Below are 17041 nucleotides of genomic sequence, written 5' to 3' on the forward strand. Positions count from 1 at the left end.
CTAAATTCTGCAGTAGACAACGATTGCAGTATTTAGCAGGCAAGATGAGTGAGGGAGCCTCCTCTGCTCTCCGATCGGCACCCCCTCGATGTCATCGCAAGGGGCTGATTGTTGCCCCTGGTGACATCCGGGTCACCAGAGCTAGCAGACTTGACAGATCATGCTCAGAGCATGCTGTAGCAAGTTTGTCTCAGTGCAGTGTTGACCGTGTTGGATGCATAGCAAAGCTCCTGCTTTGCAATACTTTATATGCAATCAGACTGAAATAAGTGAATATATATATATATATATATATATATATATATATATATATATATATATATATATATATATATTGTACCCGTAAATTTAAATTGTTATGAAAAACAAATTATAAATAAAAAAAATACCCACATTTGGTATCACCGCGTCAGGAACGAATTGACCTATAAAACTGTCCTACTAGTTAATTCCTTTAGTAAACGCTACCCAGGGCTGTGGAGTCGGTAAGCCAAAACTCCAACTCCTCAATTTCCATGACACTCCGATTCCCTCGTACATGGCTCATGTTTAAGTTTGTGATAAATTTACTGTAGTAAAATGGTAACATCAGGCTTTTAATCATTATTATTATACAATAATCAAGCCATTTAGCTAGAACATAAAATATATTTATTGAAATACAACTTTAGGCCATGTTCACACAGTGCGTTTTTTACCGCGGAACCGCGGCGGTTTTGCCGCTGCGGTTCCGTAGCTGTTTTCCATGCAGGGTACAGTACACTGTACCCTATGGAAAACAGGACACACTGTGCACATGGTCCGGAAATTGTAAAAAAAAAGACGCGCTGAATAGCTCCCGGAAAAAAGAAGGAGCATGTCAATTCTTTTTCCGGAGCCGCAGCGGTTCTGCACCCATAGACCTCCATTGTGAGGTCCAAACCGCAGTAAAACCCGCAGATCAAAAATATATCTGCGGGTTTTACTGCGGTTTGATGTGCAGAACCGCTGCAGCAGGAAGTGCGGGGAGCGGGCGGAAGTGCGTGGGCGGAGTGTGGCTGCCCCCCCCGTGTTCCGATCCCGCCCCCCCGTGCTCCGATGCCCCCCCCCAGTGCTCCGATGCCCCCCCCCAGTGCTCTGATGCCCCCCCCGTGCCCTAATCTCCCCCCCTTATACTCACCCGGCGTCCCGGTGTCCGTCCGGCCGTCTTCTCCCTGGGCGCCGCCATCTTGCAAAATGGCGGGCGCATGCGCAGTGCGCCCGCCGAATCTGCCGGACGGCAGATTCGTTCCAAAGTGCATTTTGATCACTGAGATATAACCTATCTCAGTGATCAAAATAAAAAAATAGTAAATGACACCCCCCCCCCCCTTTGTCACCCCCATAGGTAGGGACAATAAAAAAAATAAAGAATTTTTTTTTTTTTTTTTCACTAAGGTTAGAATAGGGGTAGGGTTAGGGTTAGGGGTAGGGTTAGGGGTAGGGTTAGGGTTAGGGGTAGGGTTAGGGGTAGGGTTAGGGTTAGGGGTAGGGGTAGGGGTAGGGGTAGGGTTAGGGTATTTTCAGCCATTTTAACCCTAAAAAAATTCCTAGAAAACACACAGACTCTGGCTAGAAAACTGCATCAAAAAAACGCATCAAAAAACGCATCAAAAAACGCATCAAAAACGGACCAAAAAAGGACTATAAAAAGGACCTGCGTTTTCTGCCAAGAGCTGCAGTTTTTTAAAAAACAGTCAGGAAAAAAAAAGGATGGAAATCCTGAACGTGTGAACATACCCTTAGAACGAATAAACTTTTGCATATTTTAAATTTATTATACACTATGCAGTAAGTGGGGAAAAAAACAGTTTTTAACAAAAACATACTGAATAACATTTGTGCAGTCTATGAATTTAAAATAGTATCGCCTCCATCAGATCCTCCTTCATAGATTACCTAAAATCTGATCTAATTATTTTAAGGCTAGAGAACAACCTCTCTACACTTAACTTTGATTGGTGGCAGAGCATTAACCACATGGGCAACATCTCAATAATTTCAGGGTAAAAAGTAATTACCTCGTGCACAGTCAGTTTTGATTAACACTCTTCTACTTCTTTGAGAGCAAGTGAAAAATTTTGCTGAAATATGGTCAATCTGTTTTCTACGGGAGTGGAATCTTTTTTTTTTTTTTTTTTCCTGCGGCAACGCTTTGCCTGCTCCATGTCGTCCAAATACTTTTCAAAATCAAACTCATCTGATGAGGCTGAAGAAACGGCAGCAGCAGCACTGGCAAGACCCGAGTCCTCTTGCTCTGTGCTGTCTTATAGCCCACTCATCCTAACTGCTACATCAATCAGAGCTTCTTTTCCTTTAGTAAGCTGTTGATCATCCAGCAATATACGATGACTCGGGTCCACATACACAGCTGCCAGAAGAATTTTATTTTCTAATAACAGTGTCTCTCTCCGTTTCATTGAAGCAGCAATGCCATCTGCTATTAAACCTCCTCTTTGGGACAGGCAAAACAACAGGTTCTTGCACTCCTTTATAAAAATGCCAGGAGTTAAATCCTCAGCTTGTAACTTTTTAGTCACTGTAAATGCGTGATGAAGCAATTCCTTCAGTTCAACCACCTGTGTCTGTTGACCTTCATGTAGTGTTACCTGAGGGTTGGCCATATCTACAAGGTAAGGATTCAGCTCAAGCAATCGCTCAATCATTAAATAAGTGCTTCCCCACCGAGTGGCTTGATCCAAAATTACCCCTTTTCCAGCACGTCTCTTCAAGATGGAATCAATTGTAGGGGTTCTGGCAGCATTAGCCAATTTCCTCACTTTGCTCATCAGAATTCCAGAATGTCCCTCTTGCAGACTATCTCTTTTTGACAGCTGCAGTATGTCCACAACACAGTGCATGTGATGAATAGGAAAGAGGTGTGAAGCAGCTTCAACAAGATAATCTAATTGTAAAGAATAATTTTGCTGTTCTTCTGTAGTAATATCTGTTTGTTCCTCCCTTATAGGAATAAGACTGTGGCCTTCCACCTCCAACATACTCAATATGAAATTGGAGCGCCCCCAGACGCAGGGCCGCGGGTTACTCGGTACCGGTCCTCTCTGTCTCAGTTCTAAGGTTGTCACGGTGGCTGGACCTGGTCCGTGACCCTGCTAAGGGGCGTCCAATAAAAGATGTGATGAAAGTCGGCTGACGTATATCCCCAGTGCTTCCCAGTAGTGTAGGTGGCGATGGTGTGAGGTGCAGTCAATAACGAGGACACAGGGTTGCAGTCTCTTTACCTTTTACTGAAGACTTCGGGATCCGCAACCCAGAGCACTGATAACAGGGCTGTCTGAGACCGGCTGGTCCGAAGGCACATCCAGAGTTCCCTTTGCCGGTGGAAATCAGTGCCTACCACTAGCGCCTGTGTGTTGTAGTTCTTCCCTGCTGAGCATTCGGGATAGTCCTCACAACTTCTGTTCTCGTTCTTTCTCTTTCTCTCTCTCTGTCCCCCAAGTTCATCTGGATAGGACGCACCCGTTTGACGGGAAGGCTCGGAGCTATTCTGGGACCCTAGAGACGCCCTTCTCCACGCTTGCCCCCTATGTCTGCTTAGGTGATGTATGGTAGACAGCCAACCTATAATTAACTGTCCTGCGGTATTTGAAGTAAGCATAGAGTCAGTTACTTCCTCGGTGTTCCGGTCACCGGCTACGCGCCTCAGTAGGAAGTTGCCGTTCTCGGGGCATGACTCCTACTGGCTCTCCTGTGTGCTTTGATCTCGTTTCTCACAATATCCTTCTCTTCGTGTCCTTTCTTAGGATACCGCCGCAAGGTAGTGCAGGCGCGGTTCCGTTGCTTTCAATTTGTTCTGCTAGGCCCCTGTCAGGAACCCACCCCTGACGGGTCCTCCCTGGAGCTCTCCCAGGCTGCGTTCTGTTCTAACTTCCTATCCGACCCCCAGTTTTACCAGTGTGAGGAGTGGCCTAATACATAGTGCCTTTTGCTCCCCCTGGTGGCTGGAGTGTGAAGTGTAATGTGTGCTTGTGATACCTGGTCAGGTGAACTCCTTTAGTGCAATCAGACATAACATCACTCCCCTTAGCGGCAGAGCGACATTACTGCAACGACCAGGACTCTGGGGCACTGCAAATATACTTCTAGCTGCTGTTCACCTTCAATATTCTTATTCATCAGTTTCATTGTACTTATCATGTTTGAAGCATTATCAGTTACAATAGGAAGAACCTGTTGTTTTTTTAGTTCATTATCTTGCAGAACTTTTTTCACTAAGGTCTGGAGAAACTGGTTGCTGTGATGAGCTTTAGTATCTTTTACTGCCAGCGTCTTTGTAACAATTTTTTTGTTGTCACAAACCTAACGATCGTTGATAGGAATACTTCACTCTGTGACTTGTGCAGGCATCCATTTTAAGAAACACAAAGCATATCTTAAGAGTCTTTTGGTTAAGGGCTTCTTCAATCACTAATTTTCTAATACTTTCTCTTTCCAGAGAAACACCAAGTTTGCGGGCCATTTCTCCATTAAGAGCTGTAAAAGCTGGTTGTGCAAATAATGATAATGGTACACTATCCTTCACAACAGACTCAATGAGCTGTCTTTAAAACACATCTGATGTCATTGTTACAGTAACTTTGTCACTTACAAAATATCTTGTAACTGATGTTTGAGATGCTCTTTCCTCCTCCTTTGCCTGGCGGGAAGTGCTGGTCTCTGGTTTCTTGGTGCTGCTGTGATCTTTTTCAATCAAAGCTTTGTAAACTTCTGGGTGGCAGCGTTGTAAATGTCTTTTTTTTTTTTTTTAGATTGGAAGCTCTTGAAGGAGCATTTTTTATCACTGCCTGAGTATGCACTGATTTTGGCATCACAGCATTTGTTTTCATCTTGATCACTTATTCACTGACACATAAAATGTTTTGTATTTTGAGTCACTGTGAAATGCTCAAATACAGCTGACTACATAAGATGCTTCTTAGACATTTTGTAATTATGTAAATTCGCTCTCAAAATTTTGTCCTGTAAAAAAAATAAGGTATATTGTAACTCTTGCAAGAATAGGGAATCATGCACTGTATAATTTAGGATAGAAATAAAACAATCTGCATAAATCAATAGTACAGATAAGTGTAAAGTTTGTAAAATATGTTGTTAGATAGCTTTAATCTGAACTTTTAAGGTCAGGCTTGTCTCGGGCTACAGCTCGCTAAATGCATCACATCATATTTCTTCAGTCTATGAACAGTGGAGGAGGTTAATGATGGACCCATAAGATGCTCCCTATTAAAATATACCCCATATAATGCACCATAAAGGTTAATGATGGCCCCATAAGATGCTCCATATTAAAAATATGCCACATATCATGCTGCACAAAGGATAATGATGCTCCATACAAAAATATGCCCCATATAATGCTGCATAAAGGTTAATGATGCCCCATAAAATGCTCCGTACAAAAATATGCCCCATGTAATGCTGCTCAAAGGTTAATGATGGCCCCATAAGATGCTCCATATTAAAATATGCCTCATATAATGCTGCATAAAGGTTAATGATGCCCATAAGATGCTCCATATTAAAATATGCCCATATAATGCCGCACAAAGGTTAAAGATGGCCCCATAAGATGTTCCATACAAAAATATGCCCCATATAATGCTGAATAAAGGTTATTGATGGCCCCATAAGATGCTCCATATAATGCTTCTGCTGCGATAAAAAAAATGACAAAAAAAAAAATGACATACTCAACTCTCATCTCTGCCCGTTGCTCCTCAGCGTCGCCAGCTCTCTGCAGTGACTGTTCAGGCAGAGGGCACACACTAACCACATCATCGCGCCCTCTGACCTGAACGTCACAGCCAGAGGATCCGGAAGACACAGCTCGGCGATGGAACAGGGACAGGTGAATATAGTATGGCTCACCCTCCCCCAGTCCTACTCACCCTCCTGGCGCTGAATATCAGTCCCTGCATCTCAGGCATCTCTCTTCCTGTCTTCCTTCCTGTGCTGAGCTGTCACTAATACTGCTCATTAAAGTAAGCGAATATGCACTCCATGTCTGTGGGAGTGGAGACGCGTGCATATTCATTACTTTAATGAGTGGTACCAGGTGACCGCTCAGCACAGGAAGGAAGAAAGGAAGATATGCAGTGATGACACCAGGAGGGGGTGAGTATGATATCTTCTGCTCCCCTACCCCCCTCCTTTGCCGGCAATGACTCGTGTATAAGCCAAGAGGGGCGTTTTCAGCACCAAAAAATTGCTGAAAATCTCGGCTTATACAGTAGTATATACAGTTTATATGTCCTCATCAATCCTTTTACTGTATTTCCGAATTTGAGATGTTAGAAAACAGTTTTTCCCCTTATATTCTATGTATAGTGTATATAAGTCATCAGAGCAGCTAATTTCTCAAAACATGAGCTAAGAGGAAAAACAAACTAAAGCATCAAGCATATAGAGATAACATATACTGGATTATTGATTTATGCACAGTTTATTGAAAGTTTAGATCTAATTTAAGAAGTACTTACCTTAATCCTGCTTTCCTGTTCACTACTGAAGTTCTGAGATGAATGCAGGCATTCCTTCCCTGTCTGTTAATTTTTTTCCCTTATCTGTAAAGGAGGAGCTTCACTACTTATCATGAACATAAACTGCAGCACAGATTCATCTTGGCTAAAAGTCTAGACCTTAGATCAGGTATAGGACAAACATTTATAGGACATTTCATAACTTTTCCAAATTCTTATGAAAAAAATATTCCCCACAAACTGCATTGAGCTGTACCCAATTTATTATATATTTTAGGAGTCGGAGTTGGTCCATTTTTTACAGATTCCGACTCCACCAAAATGGGCTCTGACTCAACAGCCCTGGCGCCGCCAAAAATAAGAGGCAAAAAACAGTGCTTAATCATTATAAAGTGGACTCAAGCAATATTAAAATGATGAATATAAATAGAAATGGAACCGCTGAAAACGTCATCTTGTCTCACAAATAACAAGCCGCCATGCAGCTTAACCCCTTAACGACCGTCGATACGCCTTTTAACGCCGGGAGTTAAGGATACTTAAACCTTAATTAACGGCGCTGTGGAAAAAGTGTATAGCACCCCCCAGAGTCGGAATTTCTCTAGGGTCTTGGTTGCCAGGGGCAGAAGAGACTCCAGACAGCATGATTCTGTCGGTTTTTACCGACCCCCGGGTTGCAATCGCCGGTAAATAACAGTTTACCGTCGGGGGCTAAAAAATCATTTTTGTGGGGAAAAAATGATTTTTTTATTTTCATGGCCCTGCGTCAAACTTCAGTGAAGCACTTGGGCGTTCAAAATGCTCACCACATATCTAGATAAGTTCCTTGGGGGGGGTCTAGTTTCCAAAATATGGTCACTTGTTGGGTTTCTACTGTTTAGGTACATCAGGGGCTCTGAAAATGCAACGTGACACCCGCAGACCATTCCATCAAAGTCTGCATTTTAAAATGTCACTACTTCCCTTCCGAGCCCTGATGTGTGCCCAAACAGTGGTCCTACCCACATATGGGCACAGCTGCATTATAGCAGAGCTCCTGCCTGTAAAATATTTTAACCCCTTCAGATGGATTTACATCGTGGGATGTTACAGATCATCGGAAGGTATGTATATTGTTGGTTTATTATTTTTCCTTTGTTACAGAGCGAGGGTCTTCAGGTGGATTGAGAGAGCAATAAAATATTAAAACAACCTGTGTGTTTATTTCATTAAAATAATTTTTAATAATGTGTTTTTTTTAACCATTTCATGCTATTGGATTAATAATGGATAGGTGCCATAATTGACGCCTCTCCATTATTAATCTGGCTTAATGTCACCTTACAATAGCAAGGTGACATTAACCCTTCATTACCCCATATCCCACCGCTACACGGGAATGGGAAGAGAGTGGCCAAGTGCCAGAATAGGCGCATCTTACAGATGTGCCTTTTCTGGGGTGGCTGGAAGCAGATGTTTTTAGCCAGGGGGGGCCAATAACCGTGGACCCTCTCCAGGCTATTAATATCTGCCCTCAGTCACTGGCTTTACTACTCTGGCCGAGAAAATTGCGCGGGAGCCCACGCCAATTTTTTCCGCCATTTAACCCTTAAATTTAATAGCTAGAGTGCCCAAAATTTGCACATACACACTACTAACATTAGTAGTGTGGAATATGCAAAAAAAATGGTGATATGAGATGGTTTACTGTATGTAAACCATGTCTCATATCATGTCGGGTTTAGGAAGGAGATAGCAAAAGTGGGCAATTGAATTACCGGCTTTCTGCTATATCGCGCTGAAGTAAATATACGTATATATATGTGTCTCAATTAGACAGTATATATGTTTTTATGATTTTTTTAGAACATGGATCCATTGTGTGTCCGTATGTCGGTTTTGCAAGCCTGCGAGAAAATCTCGCAGTACGGATGCCATACGGATTACATGCGGAGGATGCCATGCGCAAAATACGCTGACACACCCTGCCTACGGAGGAGATATGGACCACTATTTTGGGGACTTTTCTGCGTATTACGGCTGTAAGTTACGGACCGTATTTTTATACGCTGAGTGTGAGGCCGGCCTTAGTCTGGGAAGGGGGGGGGGGGGAGGGGGCAGTACCATGGCTTCTTCCTAGGCTATTAATATCAGCCCGCAGCTGTCTGCATAGCCTTTGCTGGTTATTAGTTAACTAGCAAATCGATGCGTTTCAGATGGCTACGCAACCTAAAAAGGGAGTGGGGGCATTTCGATTTGGGAGTGGAGAATTTGCTGAATTTCTTTTGGTGGGTGAGGAGCCATTTTGCTTTTCCAGATCCTTTGTACTACCAGTAACGTGGAAGCCTCCAATATTTCCGTCAACAGATGACAGATCTGAGTAGGGACTTGCTTTTTTTTGTGTGGATTGAGTGGAAGCTTTTATTGGGAACATTTTACATAACGTTTGGGATCACAGTTATCCGGTGCTCTACGCTGAGCACTTACTTAGGGGTTTCCATCTAAATCTGAGTTACGTGATTCAGATGAAACCATCGATGGATCCATTCACTATAGTAAAGCAGCAGAGATGCTGTGGACTCCATCTGGCCTCTGTTCCGCTGTGTCCTTCTTTTCAGAAGTGCACAAAACTGTGGCCGACAGCACTTATATGCAATCCTAAAAAAAAAATGGATATCGGCCAGATCACAGGTCAGACGGTGTCCACAGTGCCTCCATCAGCCTCATAGGGAATCTTCCACTAGGGGTTCTGTCTGAATCACGTATTTCAGAGATTAACACGGAAACTCAGCACAGAGCGCAGGATAAATGTGCCCCGAGCCTTACATGTGAAGAATTGGTTTTATTTTTTTTTTCATGCTGTTCCTCGTTCGGTATAAGTAATTAGGCGACTTTATTCTTCGGGTCAGTGTGATTACAGCGATACCAGATTTATATTGGGTTTTTATGTTTGGCTGCTGTCACACACTAAAGATGCTTTTTATTACGAAAACTGGTTTTTGCGTGACCATATTTTGAGAACTGTAATTTTTCCTTAATGCGGCTGACAGTCATGTGAGGGCTTTTTTTTTTTAATACTATTCCGCGTGTGGTAAAATTGGTAAGGCAGCTTTATTCTTCGGGTCTGTATGATTACAGCGATACCTCATTTATATCTTTTTTTTATGTTTTGGTGCTTTTACACAATGAAAGCTATTTTATAGAAAAAATAATAATAATTTTTGCATCGCTTTATTCTGAGAGCTATAACTTTTTTATATTTCTGCTCATGGAGCTGTATGGTGGCTTGATTTTTGCAGAACAGGATGACGTTTTCAGCGGTACTGTTTTTATTTTAATCCTTTTTGATCGCATTCATTTTATTGCACTTTTTGTTCGGCGATATGATAAAGCGTTCACTGAAGGGGTTAACTAGTGGGACAGTTATGGAGCGGGTCATTATGGACACAGTAGTTCCAAATATGTGTACTTTTTGTTTTTTTATTTACATAAAAAACTTTTTTACAAATTATTTCTTTGGGGATTTTTTTACTTTTTTTTTTTTTTTTACATTTTGTAATTATTATTTTTTTTCTTACTTTTTTACATTGTCCCACTATGGGACATTACTATTTTACATCAGAACGCTGATCTGACACTCTGCACTGCAGAGCATCCGATCAAGCGATCTGACAGGCAGGTAAGGAGGCATGTCCACGCCTGCTCTCAGTAGGTTCTCACTAGCCACCACCTTGCAGGACCCAGAAGGACCCCGTGGCCATCTTGGTGCCAGGGGTCTCCATGGAAACTGCATCGCATTGTCCTGATGGAAGTGCGCAGGGAGCCCCCTCCCTGCGCGATGCTTCTGTATGCCACTGTCACTACTGACAGCAGCATCAGAGGGGTTAAATGCCCACGATCGGTGCTAGCACCATTGGTGGGTGTTGCTGCGGGGTGTCGGCTTTTTTTTTTTTTTTTTTCTCAAAAAAGTCTTTTAGTGTGTGACAGCAGCCAAACATAAAAAAAATTATATGAACATGGTATTGCTGTAAATCACTTATACCACACGAGTAACGGTGTAAAAAAGGAATAAAACCAATTCTTGACTTACTATTGATTTGTTCATTCTGCCTCCCAAAGATCGCAGTAAGGCTCAGCGCACATTTATGCTTCGCTGAGCGCTTCCACCGGGGTTTCTGTGTAGATGTCTGAAATACATGGTTCTGATGAAAGATTCCCCTTATCGAGGCAGATGGAGACACTGTGGACGCTGTCTGGCCAAAGATCCAGCTGTGTCATTTTTAGGCATCCATAAAAATGTGGTCTGCCACAGTTTTGTGCACTTCTGGGTCTCCAGAGTGATTCTGCTGCCTCATTATAGTGAATGGATCCTTTGAGGGTTTCATCTGAATCCTGTCACTCTGAGACCACATTTATCCTGCACTCTCTAACGTTATGCAAAATATGTCCAATACAAGCTTCAATTCAATCCACAAAAAAGGTCCCCTCTGAAGTCCGGCAACTGTCAGTGGAAATATAGGGGGCTTCAACGTTACCGGTAGCACAAAGGCTCTGGAAAAAGCTAAATGGCTTACCGCCCCCCCAAAAGAAATTCAGCAAATTCTGCGCTCCCAAATACCCTCTGCCTTCTGAGCCTCACAGTGTACTTAAACCACATTTGGCATCTAAATGTTTGGCATTTCTGTAGCGATGAGATCCCGCCTAATTTACGGGTGCGTGTCTCCAGAAGCATGAGCTGTTGACTACCATGTACTGGGCACTACAACGGCATTTTGCAGTTTTCACTCCGCAACATCCACTGCTGCTTGTTTCTGGAAAACCTCCATGGAGTCCAAATAGTTACTAGATCAACTCCAAGAGGGGTATAATTTCCATAATGGGGTCACTTGAGGGGGATTCTGCTCTTCTAGCACTTAGGAGCTCTTTATATGGAATCCACAAACTATTCTAGGAAAATCTCTGCTTCAAAAGGCAAATGGCACCCTGTCCCTCATGAGTCTTGCCATGTGGCTAAGCATTACTGTACAGTCAGCAGAAATTTTGGTGCCATTTTTAACCATTTCCCAATGTGAAAATGTAAAATTTGGGTCTAAAACTAAATTTTGGTGGTAAAAATGTAATTACTTTTTTCTTCACTGTCCAATGGTATAAAATTCTGTGATCCACCTGTGGTGTCAAAATGATCACTGCACCCTGGATGATTTGAGAGGTGTAGTTTGTAAAATGGTGTCTCCTTATAGGGGGGTCTGCTCTTATGGCATCTCAGGGGCTCTGCCAATGTTACATGACACCTTCAAATCTGTCCAGCAAAATGTGAACTCCAATATGGTGTTTCCTCCCTTCTGAGCTTCGCACTGTTCCTCAAAATAGTTTTCGACCACATATGGTGGCTTACTCAGGAGAAATTGCACAACAAATTTTGAGTTCCATTTTCTCCTGTTACACTTGTGAAAATAAAAATTGGGGCTAAAATAAAATTATTGTGGGAAAACATTGTAAACTTCTATGATGCACTTTGGGAGTTCAAGGTGCTCACCATACATCTAGATATATTCCTTGAGGAGTCTAGTTTCCAAAACGAGGTCACTTGTGGGGGGCTTCCGCTGTTTAGGTACATCATGTACTCTCCAAACGCAACTTGACACTTGCAGTCCATTCCATTAAAATCTGCCTTCCAAAACGTCACACCTTCCTTTCTGAGCCCTGCCGTGCTCCCAAACAGTAGTTTTTCACCACATATGGGGTATCTTCATACTCAGGAGAAATTGTACAACAAATGTTAAAGTCCTATTTCTTCTGTTACCTTATGAAAATAAAAAAAGGGACTAAAAGAGCTTTTTTGTGTGAAATGTGTGTTTTTTATTTTCATAGCTCTACATTATAAACTTCTGTGAAGCATCTATGGATTCAAGGTGCTCAGCACACATCTAGATAGGTTTCCTAATGGGTCTACTTTCCAAAATGGTGTCACTTTTTGGGGTTTCCACTTTTTAGGCACATCAGGGACTCTCCATCCACTATGGTTGCAAAATTTGCTGGAATAATTAAAGTCAAATTGCACTCCTTCTTTGCCGAGTCCTGCCATGCACCTAAACAGTGGTTTACCCTGGTTACCATTGTAGAAGTAAAAAAAACAAACAGTACATACTCACATTCAGGTGTCTGTCACGTCCCCCGCCGTCAGCTTCCCGCACTGACTGTGTGCGCCGGCCGTAAAGCACAGCGGTGACGTCACCGCTGGTCAGTGCAGGGAAGCTGACGGCGGGGACGTGACAGACACCGGAATGTGAGTATGCAGTGTTTTTTTTTTTTTTTTACATTTACAATGGTAACCAGGGTAAACATCGGGTTACTAAGCGTGGCCTTGCGCTTAGTAACCCGATGTTTACCCTGGTTACCCGGGGACCTCGGCGTCGCTGGAGAGCTGTCTGTGTGACAGCTCTCCAGCGACCACACAACGACTTACCAACGATCACGGCCAGGTCGTATCGCTGGTCGTGATCGTTTGAAAGTTGCTCTGTGTGAAGGCAACTTTAGAATGGTGTCACTTTGAGAAATCTGTATGACAGAAAATACCCAAAAGTCACTTCAAACGTAATTGTGATCGTCCCTTAAAAAAAGTTTAAGGAAATTTTGTTGAAAAAATGAGAAGTCACTCAAAATCTCTTAAACCTTTTAACTTCCTAGCAAAAAAAAGATTATGTCAAAAATTGTGCTGATCTAAACATGTGGTAAATGTTGTTTATTAACTATTATGCAACATAACTCTCTGATTTAAGGGCATAAAAATTAAAAGTTTAAAAATTGCTAAATTTTCACCAATTTTCCTTTTTGTTTCCACATATTGAAGAAATGTTACCACGATTCTAAAGTACAATGTGTCACGCGAAAAACAATCTTAGAATCAGTGGGATCTGTTGAAACATTCCAGAGTTATTGCTACATAAAGTGACACTGTTCAAAATTGTAAAATTTAGCCTGGCCATGAAGACAGGCTTGGGGGCTCAAAGGGTTAATATTGATATAACAGAAATGTGATACATGTAAATACGCTCTTAAAGAAGACCTGTCCATTAAGTTGCACGTGGCCAGTTTTTGCTTGTTTTACTCTTGCTGATTCTCTGAGTATTCTGTCTTAGTTTTTTGTTTTGTTCCAAATCCTACATGTAGCTGTAAAGATATGGTCATTTTCTTTTGTGCTAATTTTATGGTTTTTACTAAGGGGGCATGGCCAAAAAATAAACAAAAAACAAAAAGGCTCCTAACTCTGGATCCGCATGACAAATAAAAAATAAAAATAAAAAAATGAATATTTGGGAGCATCAGGAATAAAATGCCAACCTAGACATTTAGGACCTGGTGACAGTCCCTCCTCATCTCTTAGGGCAACATTTAGTTTTGCTGACATCACTCTTCAACTGAAAAATATGGACATTTATGTTTCATTTTCAGTGTCCACCATGTCGAAGCCTAACCAGAGTGTTGGTGGAATCTTACCGGAAAATTAAGGAGTTGGGGCAAAAGTTTGAAATTGTTCTAGTTAGTGCTGACAGGTAAGTGTTTAGAGTGAATCATGTGTGTATGGTGCAGAGGATTAACCATCAAGAATTCTAGGAAGACGTTACTGATAACCTTCTGTAAATATTGCCTAAATATTATATAGGCAACACAAGTTCCCATCTAGAGAGCATGTGTAGCTGAAGAGTATATTTTCAGAAAGAAGTGGCATATATTACTGTTTTTCTTGCTGCATTTTCTTGTGCATTATCAGATGCCCCATGAGAGTATTTACAATAACTCATGATTCCTAGTTTGGCCCTGCAGATTGTGATGTGGACTGGGTTTGCTTTGGCTCCATTTTCAGCTGTTTGCTTAAAGCCGGCTAATTATTTATTACATGGTAGAATACAGCGATTGAGTCGTTATACAACTATCTGGTCAATCATGAACAGACATTTGTAGTTTGTGGAAACTGCTTGTGACGCTCTAGTTGGTCTTTGTGTTTGATTTTTTTTCCTGCAAATTATGTTTCATGGCTAACCGATTTTGGAAATCAGACACATACACAATATGCCGCAGAGTAGTAGCAGCCTGCAACTCATGCACAAAACTTTTCATCTATAAGTATGAGCAGACAATACTGGGCAGACACAATTGTGTGCACACTCATAATTATATAGAAGTATATACAGTACAGAGCAAAAGTTTGGACACACCTCATTTAAAGATTTTTCTGTATTTTCATGGCTATGAAAATTGTAAATTCACACTGAAGGCATCAAAACTATTAATTAACACATGTGGAATTATATACTTAACAAAAAAGTGTGAAACTGAAAATGTCTTTTATTATAGGTTCTTCAAAGTAGCCACCTTTTGCTTTGATGACTACTTTGCACACTCTTGGCATTCTCTTGATGAGCTTCAAGAGGTAGTCACCGGGAATGGTCTTCCAACAATCTTGAAGGAGTTCCCAGAGATGCTTAGCACTTGTTGGCCCTTTTTGCTTTCACTCTGGTCCAGCTCACCCCAAACCATCTCGATTGGGTTCAGGTCTGGTGACTGTGGAGGCCAGGTCATCTGGCGTAGCACCCCATCACTCTCCTTCTTTGTCAAATAGCCCTTACACAGCCTGGAGGTGTGTTTGGGGTCATTGTCCTGTTGAAAAATAAATGATGGTCCAACTAAACGCAAACAGTATGGAATATCATGCCGCTGCAGGATACTGTGGTAGCCATGCTGGTTCAGTATGCCTTCAATTTTGAATAAATCCCCAACAGTGTCACCAGCAAAGCACCATCACACCACCTCCTCCTCCATGCTTCACGGTGGGAACCAGGCATGTAGAGTCCATGCGTTCACCTTTTCTGCGTCGCACAAAGACACAGTGGTTGGAACCAAAGATCTCAAATTCGGACTCATCAGACCAAAGCACAGATTTCCACTGGTCTAATGTCCTTTCCTTGTGTTCTTTAGCCCAAACAAGTCTCTTCTGTTTGTTACCTGTTCTTAGCCGTTTTTTCCTAGCAGCTATTTTACCATGAAAGCCTGCTGCACAAAGTCTCCTCTTAACAGTTGTTGTAGAGATGTGTCTGCTTCTAGAACTGTGTGTGGCATTGACCTGGTCTCTAATCTGAGCTGCTGTTAACCTGCGATTTCTGAGGCTGGTGACTCGGATAAACTTATCCTCAGAAGCAGAGGTGACTCTTGGTCTTCCTTTCCTGGGGCGGTCCTCATGTGAGCCAGTTTCTTTTTAGCGCTTGATGGTTTTTGCCACTGCACTTGGGGACACTTCCAAAGGTTTCCCAATTTTTCGGACTGACTGACCTTCATTTCTTAAAGTAATGATGGCCACTCGTTTTTCCTTTACTTAGCTGCTTTTTTCTTGCCATAATACAAATTCTAACAGTCTATTCAGTAGGACTATCAGCTGTGTATCCACCAGACTTCTGCACAACACAACTGATGGCCCCAACCCCATTTATAAGGCAAGAAATCCCAATTATTAAACCTGACAGGGCACACCTGTGAAGTGAAAACCATTTCCGGTGACAACCTCTTGAAGCTCATCAAGAGAATGCGAAGAGTGTTCAAAACTGTCATCAAAGCAAAAGGTGGCTACTTTGAAGAACCTAGAATATAAGACATAATTTCAGTTTTCACACTTTTTTGTTAAGTATATAATTCCACATGTGTTAATTCATAGTTTTGATGCCTTTAGTGTGAATTTACAATTTTCATAGTCATGAAAATACAGAAAAATCTTTAAATGAGAAGGTGTGTCCAAACTTTTGCTCTGTACTGTATGAGTGTGCGCACATTTGTGTCTGCCCAGTATTAGGCATACATATTATGATTCTTAATGGCTGTTCATGAATCAAAATTACTATCCTTCTTAGCTTCTGTGTTTTTCATTCACTGAGGGGCAGTGACTGTACACGTGAAGTCAGCCTACGTCTGAGAATAGGAATCAAGTTGCCCTCCTTGCCCAATAGGTAGAGGTTTATCTGTTGGGATCAAACCTTTATGACACTTCGACAGAAGTAAGAAGAATACCTGGTCAAAAAGTTGCCAGAAAACAGATAGTAACTGTAGCAGAAAGATGAATGTTGTTTATCTATTGATACCTGTCTCCTTCCATGATCCACACTCTATATTGCACAGTGACTATGTTAAGATGAACGGTTTTATTTCACAACCTCAGCTCTGTGTACTTGTTCACGTAGTGGGTGGTTACAGGAGCTGCCTTCCACATAAGCAAGTACTTTCTAATCCCTATAATGGTCTAATGCATGTTGCGACCGTGTGTAAAATTGCTCGTGTACATGCACATGGACAGCAGACTGACCAAAAATACATTTGTCTGGACATAGCTCAGTGTTTTTTCTGCTACTAGAACTTGGCAAATCTGCACCACAGCAGTAGATCTCATAAGTGAAAAGTAGGAGAATTGTTCAGCGCTTTGGAATAATTTGTTGATTGCTTTAGAAATGTGATCCCTTTTTTCAGTAATTGTACTCCAACATAAAATAAACAACTTAAAT

General features: G+C 41.9%; 1 protein-coding gene across 1 annotated transcript in view; it reads left to right on the forward strand.

The window, feature by feature from the left end:
* NXN (nucleoredoxin) overlaps window positions 1-17041 on the forward strand; it is a 249879-nt gene that overhangs the window by 166604 nt on the left and 66234 nt on the right. Inside the window, exon 4 of the mRNA XM_069757364.1 lies at window positions 13950-14050. Coding sequence (XP_069613465.1) covers window positions 13950-14050 — 101 coding nt within the window. The remainder of the gene's footprint in view (window positions 1-13949; window positions 14051-17041) is intronic.

This window comes from Ranitomeya imitator, chromosome 3 (genome assembly GCF_032444005.1).
Source record: "Ranitomeya imitator isolate aRanImi1 chromosome 3, aRanImi1.pri, whole genome shotgun sequence".
NCBI lineage: Eukaryota > Metazoa > Chordata > Amphibia > Anura > Dendrobatidae > Ranitomeya > Ranitomeya imitator.